At 46.2% G+C, this 8,370-nt stretch overlaps 1 protein-coding gene across 1 annotated transcript in view; it reads left to right on the top strand.

The window, feature by feature from the left end:
- Positions 1-8,370, top strand: part of PDE10A (phosphodiesterase 10A) — a 193,373-nt gene that overhangs the window by 99,607 nt on the left and 85,396 nt on the right. Inside the window, exons 3-4 of the mRNA XM_023520439.1 lie at positions 6,312-6,340; positions 7,780-7,852. Coding sequence (XP_023376207.1) covers positions 6,312-6,340; positions 7,780-7,852 — 102 coding nt within the window. The remainder of the gene's footprint in view (positions 1-6,311; positions 6,341-7,779; positions 7,853-8,370) is intronic.

Raw genomic sequence — 8,370 nt, 5'->3', positions numbered from 1 at the left:
CTGAGACACGGGGCATGTGACTGAGCGCGGGTGACAGGAGGGCCGCCCCCAGCCCCCTAGCAAGGCGACGCCCATGCCGCTGACACCAACACTGAGATCCTATGGGAAAGGCATGGCCAGGACACTCGCCACGGGGCACGGCCTGAAGTCCTGTCACCCCTGTCTCGGTGAGACTCCTTGGCAATTCAGCTCCGAGCTGGAGCTTAGGGTGGAGGAGGGTCGTCAGTGAATTCCTGGGCTCAGCATCTGTGGAAGGGAAGTGTGGGGGTGGGGCTGGGGAGAGAGGAAGGAGGCGGGTGGCTGTGCACGTGGAGGGCTGGAGCTGGGGGACCCTGTAGGGTGGCTTTGAGCGGCCGAGGCCCCTGGGCTGTGCGTGCCCGCTTCACTTGGGCGCTGGTGGGGCTGCCCCTGCAGTGGGTGTGCCTGAAGTGGGGCGCTGCCCTCGGGGGGGGCGGGGCGCCAAGCTGGCAGGAGGCTGAGCCTGTGTCTGCAGCCGGGAGTGCGTCATCGTGCGGGATCTAGGGCGCGTGGCGCTGTCCACTGCAGAAACCAGTGTAGAACCGTTGTAACTGTGGTTCAGGGGCCACATTTTAACCCATCCTTAAGACACTCGCTTGCCGAGTCTCGGTGTGATGTCACAGGAGAACCTGTGCGATTATCTGAAAAGCCTTTTCAAGTATTGCTCTGTTCTCCAGCTACGTGTCTTTGTGAGGTCAGATCGTGTTCAGAAACTTCCTCTAAATGACCTGTCGCAACCTGCTAAACACGGAGCAGATTGGAGAATCCAGCTGCTTCAATTAAGACAGACTTTGAAAACATCTGTAAATGTGTAAAATAGTGCCCCACTACTCAGTAAAAATTTTTTCTTCTGCAAAGTAGCTAATTTTCATAAAAATATAAATGAATGTTGTATGTAACAGGTTTACTATTATTACTTAAAATTAAATACACATTTAAAATGCCTCAGTGTTTATTTATATTATAGCAAATGTCAATACTTATACATAAATAAAAACTCTCTGGGGTGTTACTGAAATCTAGAAGTGCATGAAAAAGATGGCGAGTGCAGTAATTTTATAGGAAATGAGAAGGTCCAGTAACGAGGTGACAGGTGTGTGCATTTAGGAACCTTAGAACACCCGCCAGGCAGGGCAGCGGTTCCAGGAGGGGGCAGGGTGGCCTCCCGGTGGTCAGCCAGTCCTCCCACGTGCAGTCCCCGCTTCGCCTCTCTGGAGACTGGCATCAGCACGTGGCTTCTTGGACTGCTTTTCTTTCCTGCAGAGTGAGCACCGAAAGCAAAGACGAACGTGTCCGTGGAAGATTTAGTAGAAGTGACCTATGTGGAACTCCAAGATCGTGATCGATGAGCCATTTAAAAAGTAGAAATTGTTCAAAACATTCTCTGAACGTAGAGTAAGAAATCGGGGAATTTTCAACACAGTTCCTACTGGAGTTTTGAATCTAGGTCATATAAAAATTACAACAGCGTTGGGATGCAAAATGTAGTTTTAAAACTTAATTTATAGTCTAGGCTTTGAACCCACCTCCCAGAGCTCTTCATTCTCATGTCTTCTTTATTAAGTTAATCAAACGTTTCCATTTCATTCTGTATTTTACGTATAACATTAAAATGCCTATCAAGAAATGCCTACCCTAGAACTCGAAGTTTATTAATACCAGGATTCAGCTTTTCCTGAATAGCAATATAATAGAGACCAGTTTTTGCAACACTGAACGTGCTCGATCCCACCTGATCTCGGAAGCTAAGCAGGGTCGGGCCTGGTTAGTACTTGGATGGGAGACCACCTAGGAAGACCAGGTGCTGTAGGTGTAAAAAATATTTAAAAAATAAGGGATTGAAAGCTGACAGGGTTCTTGTAATCTATGAGGTCAACGAAAGGTTGCCTCGCTTAAAAAAAAAAAAAAGAATGGCAGCCTGTTCTCCTGACGGGAGCCACCACGTCACGTTCCCGTAGAGCTCATGGCCAAAGACAGGTGACTCTCCGGTAAGACACACTCACGTGGATCCAGCAGCGAGAATCCCGACCCCCAGTTTTCTGGCTGGCTGGCTTAGAGGCCTGCGCTGCCCCGGGTTCTCATATCGTTTTCAGATAGTTTCCTTTGTTCTATTTTTTGTTTGACTCTATATTTTCCATGCCGACTTTTTTGCTCAGGCTGTTTCTCCTCGTACTGAAGTGGCTGTTTTCCCAGTTCTGAGTGCAGAACGGTGATGTCCGCTCTTTCTCCCCGGTCAGGGGCCACCCAGGCGCCCTGGTCCCGCCTCGGAGTTCGGTATTTGCTCTCCCGACTGAGCCAGCCGAGGCTGGGGGGCCTTACAAGGCCTGCACGTCATGACCCGCCCCGGCACAAGCAGGACAGAGGTGGGGGACAGAAGTTGGTGCGCGGCACAGGGGGTTCCCGGAGGGGAGCACGGCGACTCCTTCCGCTGCAGCCACAGGGACACAGGCACTCTGCGGGGCTCCCGCGGGATGGAGGGGCCGCACGCTGGGCTTGCTGCCGGCACTGATGGCCGGTTCTCTCCTTCCTGTCCCGGCCGCCTCCCGGGGCCTGGTCAGAGCAGAGAGAGACCCAGGCGGTTCCGTGGCGGTTCATGGCAGGTTACTGTGGCTGTAGAAGTTTAGGAATGTGAGCGGAAGAGAGCAGCACACGATGTCACCACCCAAAGATGCCGGCGCACATGTCTGCGTGCATATGAAATATACATGGGCCTACGTTGTTCACGTCAGACGTGAGGTGACATGATATACTGCAGGAAAAATCATTTGTAATTGAAACCAATTTGTGTGTGTGTGTGTAATTTATAAAATGCGTATGCATTTATATACACGTATAAATTTTTCTTTTAGCCAGTGTGGGCTCATATAGTGATTCTGCTTTTCTGTTATTTTTAATTTAACCGAATCGAGTTAAATTATAAATGTAAACCTTCATCATCATTTTTAGTAACTGCACTTTTGGATCATATATCTATATTTTTTATTGTAAGCCTTCGCAACTCCTTCTATTTTAGTAGGAAGATATTAAAAATCAACAAAGAATAAAAAATCTTAAAGATTATAAGAATCAACCCAAATCCTTTTCAACTCTCTTTAATACTTGATTTTAAATGTGTCTTCTTTAGATCTCCTGTAACTTAGAAATATATTTTGTCTAAATTTTTTCTATTCATATTTTGTTTTTCTTTAATGACGTTTACTTTTGTCTATAATTTTTACGTAATAATTCCTTATCGATTCTGAATTATATGCATTTTAGTGGCATTTCCCCCTCTACTTCTGGTATCTTACTTCAGAGTAAAAAAGAATATTATTAACAGCCACAGAACTTTTAAGTCAGTCGTCATAGTATGAATTCCTTTGAGTTCTGGTTATAAATTGGGATTCATTCCTGAAATTTCACTTCATCTAAAAGAAATATCAAAAGTGATCACAAAAAGAAAAGTATAAGTATATACACAGTTATAAAGATTTACAGAATACTCAAAATTAAGTACTTCGAAAGGGGTACTTACTAGGAGATCTTCCAGGAGATTTTTTTTTTTACATGCACTATTCTCCCAAAAGCTTTAAAAAACATATTAAAATGATGTTTATTTAGGTTGAAGGTGTTTTCTTCTTTTTTAAGATAAATTTCTCTTTAATGAGCATGGATATTCCATTTCTAAAATTATTTTCTATTCTTTTTTATTCATCCCACCAGAAGAATGAACATAAAAGAATATAAGCTCCTTGAAAACAGGGATAAATTCCTGGCACGTAAGGGATTTATAGTGCGTATTTGTTGAGTAAACAAATATTTACAGAAATGCTGTGCCACGTAAAAATTAGTGTCTGCTGTTGTGAACATTTTTGTTGATAACTAGATGCTCATGAATAATCCGCAATCTGGTGTTCGTGGCATTTTCCTTCTTTTCCGTGGCCCCTAGCCTTTCATTTTACGGCGAGCCTCCCTGCCGAGCTGTGTGAAGTGCTAGCGGTTGAGGTGTAGGTACATGTGGGGTGCTCAGGCACCCCGGGGCTGTGGGCCTGAGAGGGGGGTGTCCTGGGGCAGTCTGGGGCGTCGGCTCTTGACTCGGGGTCCGCAGATGGTCTGCGAGGCGTCAGATGCTGAAGCCAGAGCGGGAGGGTGGTTCCTCTGTTACTTTGAAAATGTCTTTGTGGAAAAAAATAGTTTTCAGTGCCAAATTATATTGTTAGTGTATTGTTTCACTGCAGACTTATGAGGTGGCAAATGAAGTCACCTTTCTATGTGCCGGTCTGGGCAGCAAACTGTAGCTTGTGGTCTTAGCCCCTGGGTACCCTGTGTCTCGTATGCCACCAACTTTAAAGGAGAAATGACAGGAACTCTTTTTCCCTTGGGCAGGGGAGTTCGGCTACGTGAGTGAGAATTCCACGTACAGGAAATAAGCAGGGGGTCCCTTCTGGCAAATTCCACCATGCTCATTAAATTCCTCAACCAAAACACCATGTTCCCTAAGTGCAGCGGACTTGACATTCATGTAGCAAAACCTGTTCGACTTCTAAGTTGGAGAAAGAGATGGAGGGCGCATTTCTAAATCAGTGCATGTGATAAGTCCAGAAACCAGCTCTAGGTAAAAATTGTCTCTCTGTTACTTAAACTGCCCATAAAGGGGGAAAAAGTTGGTTTTTATAAGTACACACCAGTAGAGTATCTTATGCACACCGAAGTTTGAGAAACACTAAGCAAGACTAAAGGAAAAAGCAAAAGGGACATTCACTTACAGACGTAGGGACATTCACTTACCGACGTGTGGACATTCGAACTCCTCTTCCCTTCCAGTAACTTTCACATCTTAGTGGTGAGTGGTGGAGCGCGGAAGGCTCCAGGGTGTCAGCCCCAGTCAGCGCCAGCAGCGAGCTTGTTCATGCAGCTGCTGCTTGTCATGTGTGCCTTTTAATCCACCTTGACTTGTTCGCCATGCTCATTGAATGTCTTAGATAAAAAACAAAAACGTACAAGCTGCTTTAACTTGAGAATCTGTTAATAAGTTTGTTGAGGTGATTAAATCAAATAGTTTCATCTCCACAGAGGCTAAGGAGTTAGGAGTCGAAGAGCAAATGAGATATTTCGATGATGTGACTTCAGCGTTGAAGACAAAATAAATGTGTTTCCTACAACATGCTTCTTCCTAAGAATATCAGATGCAATGATCAAACATTACAGAATAATTATAAGAAAAATACATAAGCAGGCGTGTATTGATAACAATATAAAACATCGGCGTGGTTTATCGGACACCCACTATGGAACACCTGCTGTCCAAGCTTGGTGATTTTTAAAAGGTCCCAGGGTGAAGTCAGGCTGCATCCAGTGCTGACATATAGTCTGCTTTCGTTTCTGAGGCATCTGAGGGTCATGATCAATGGAATATTTTTGAAAGACAAACTGGATGAGTGAGTATGTGTGCATGCGTGACGGTGTGTGCATGCATACATGTATGTGCGTATGTGTGTGCCGTGCCTGCACTTCTGTGTGCATGCTTGTATATGTGTGTGCTTGTGTATGCATGTGTGTATGCATGTGTACACATGATTGACAGGGCAGATACTGGATTCAAGGACCAGCTTGGAGGTGACTGGTTGATATGTGATTTGGGACTAAACTTGGTGTTATTTGTGGAGATGGGTAATAAGTAGCAAATCAAAGAAATATTAGAAAAAACAGGAGCCAACGGACCTCAGTGTCTTAGTGGACCAGGCGCAGTCCAGCAATGTCACTTCACTAGTGAGCACTGCTGACAGGGACAGGCTGGCACAGACCGCCCACCTCCTGGGCCTGTGGGACAAAGCCGCACTAGAAAGAGGCGTGTGTTTTATGCCTTGAAACACAGGCACGTGTCTTATTTCAGCAAATTGGAGATGCTGGCGTTGACCCTCACAGCACAGGTGTTAACGGTCATTTGCGATATTTTCGTAGGTTGTGTCATTTAGAATATCGAAAGTATTAACAAACCCTTTTCTAGGTACCTGCAATGGAATAAACCACAGCGGAGCCACATTTGTAGGCACGGCCACTTCAGAAGCTCTTAGAAGGTGGCCTTGAAATGACTGTCGAGTTGTGTTATTTCATTCCCTCCAAAATTAATGTGTATGTCTAGCTCTCAATTTGTGTTTAACCTTTATTTTACAGATTTTAAGAACTGAATTCTTAGATTTCATAAGGGGAAGCATTGCAAAGAGCCTTCTAGTTTACTGAGGGTGAATGCCGTGCTCTGTATTTTATACCCACTCCAGGTCTCTAACTGTGCTCTCCCCCTTCTCCTCCCCCAGATGAATCGGCTCCCAGGGAAGTCAGCAGGGTAAGTAACGTGCACACGATTTCCGCCGCCACGTCCAGGAAGTGGCCCGTTGGCGTGTTTTCCCAGCGCTTCAGCATGTTCAGTTATTAGAAAAGCAACGACAAAAACTGCCTTCTCCAGAATATCGTCTGTTAACATGGAGTAAAGCCCGTGGCGGGGCGGGGGGCCCGCCAATAGGCGTTTTGTTGAATCAGTTGCCAGCAATTAGCAATGGAGAGACTGCGTATGAAGGCGGGACTTTTAGCTTCTCTTAGAAAAGCATAAGATAAGGCAACACTGACCCAGCATCCCACATGGCAGCCGTCTGCCTAGGCCATGTAGCAGGAGCCACCTCCGCCACGGTCCTCCACGCGGTGGCTTCTTCACGTGTGTTACCTGGCTCATTCACCCCTGACCCCTGCCTTTGAGTTCACGCCCCTTCTCTTCTGGAGGACAAAAGGTGACAGCTCACGTGTGGAAGGCATGAATCCCCTCAGTACTTTCAGAAATACTAAATGAAGTGTTTTCATGCCCGAGAGAAATACTTGCTGTTAACTTTAAGGGACTTAGCAAATTAGAAGCTTATGGGGGACAAGTACTGAAGGCACTTAAGCGCACTGTGTTTAACACTACGAAATTATAATTAATTACGTATGAAAAAGTGGTGTCTTAATTATATATCTTGTAGACAGATAAATGTCTTAAATGTGAATCAAATATTGAAAATAGATTTGCATCTGATGCAAGCTTATATAAGAGATCACGCTGTCATAACGTGTAACCTAAAGAACTGTTAAAACATCCTGTATACAGATCTGTTCCTTTATTTTCGACCATGTGAAGACTCTCCAAAGTGACCAGGGTCTTTGCTGGAGACTGGAGATTTCCCTCTCCCCCTACCAACCTGGCAGATGCTTAGGGTGTCTGCGAGTGTCAGGGTCTCACGGGGTGCCTTCGCTGCTGACGTCATGCTGACAGGTCTCAGTTAGTTACCCGGTCTGGCTGCTTCGGGGTGTATCCGGGGTGGAGGGCTCAGCCTGGGGCTTCTAAAGCTGCTGGGCACAGCAGGAAAGGCTAAAGGCTTGTAGGTAAGAAGATTCTTACAGTGAACTTGGGCAGAGCCTTGAGACGCCGAGGTGCCTTCAGTGGTGTCACGCGTTTATCAGTCGGGGCGGTAGACAGAAAACTGCAACTTACTCATCCGTTTCCCTTCAAAAACAGACTAACTTTAAGTTATCGGGAACTCCTGACCTCAGTTGAGCCCCGAGAAGATTTTCAACTTTGTCGTTTCTGAGGGCGGTGGAGAGGGGATGCCCAGTGGCGGTGGCCTCAGCCCCGGCGCGGGTCTGCCTTGCGTCGTAGCCTGTGGACAGCAGCGTTGAGACTGGCATCCCGACCCTGGCTTCCGTCAGCGATGGGCTCCGTTCACCAGCTGCTGAGCACGCTCCCTTCGCCCCCAGGGTCCCCGCGTGTCACGGTTTTGGTGCCGTCGCATCGTGACCGCGTTTGCTGTCGCAGCCTGCTGCTTCAGACGTAAGCCGGGTTCTCGGTGGAGAGAACCGCTGTATAGACAAAGGGCAGACTTTTTATTGACTACGTCGCTGTATGCGCTAGTTTTGCAAAGTATTGCCCGAGACAGCCGGGATCGGATAATGGCGTTGCCACACACTTCTGACTGTGCCAGCCCCTGCCCCCCGTGAAGAGGAGAGAGACAGGCAAGGACCTATTAGAAATGACGACGAAACTGTACTTAGTGATTTGTCTTTGCTATTGTTTCATAAGGTTTGTTTATTTTATGCCAAATTTGGAGGAAGTGCATCTCGACCTGAGAAATACTAAATATTGTTAGAAATAATAAGTCTTAGAAATACTAAATACCAAATAAATACGAGCTGATAACGTAGGACAGTATCAGTTGCCAGAATCTTTTAAAGTTTCTTTTCTGAACATACCCCAGGTCTTGGTCAGTGCTGGTTTAACGGGTACTCAGTTTGCTTTCTTCGGATAGCAGCCCCTCGCTTTAAACAAGGTAAGATCGAGGCTGCCTAGCG

Source organism: Pteropus vampyrus, unplaced genomic scaffold (assembly GCF_000151845.1).
Source record: "Pteropus vampyrus isolate Shadow unplaced genomic scaffold, Pvam_2.0 Scaffold266, whole genome shotgun sequence".
In the NCBI taxonomy this organism is placed as follows: Eukaryota; Metazoa; Chordata; class Mammalia; order Chiroptera; family Pteropodidae; genus Pteropus; species Pteropus vampyrus.
The sequence above is the reverse complement of the archived record's forward strand: the minus strand, read 5'-3'. Positions and strand labels throughout refer to the sequence as shown.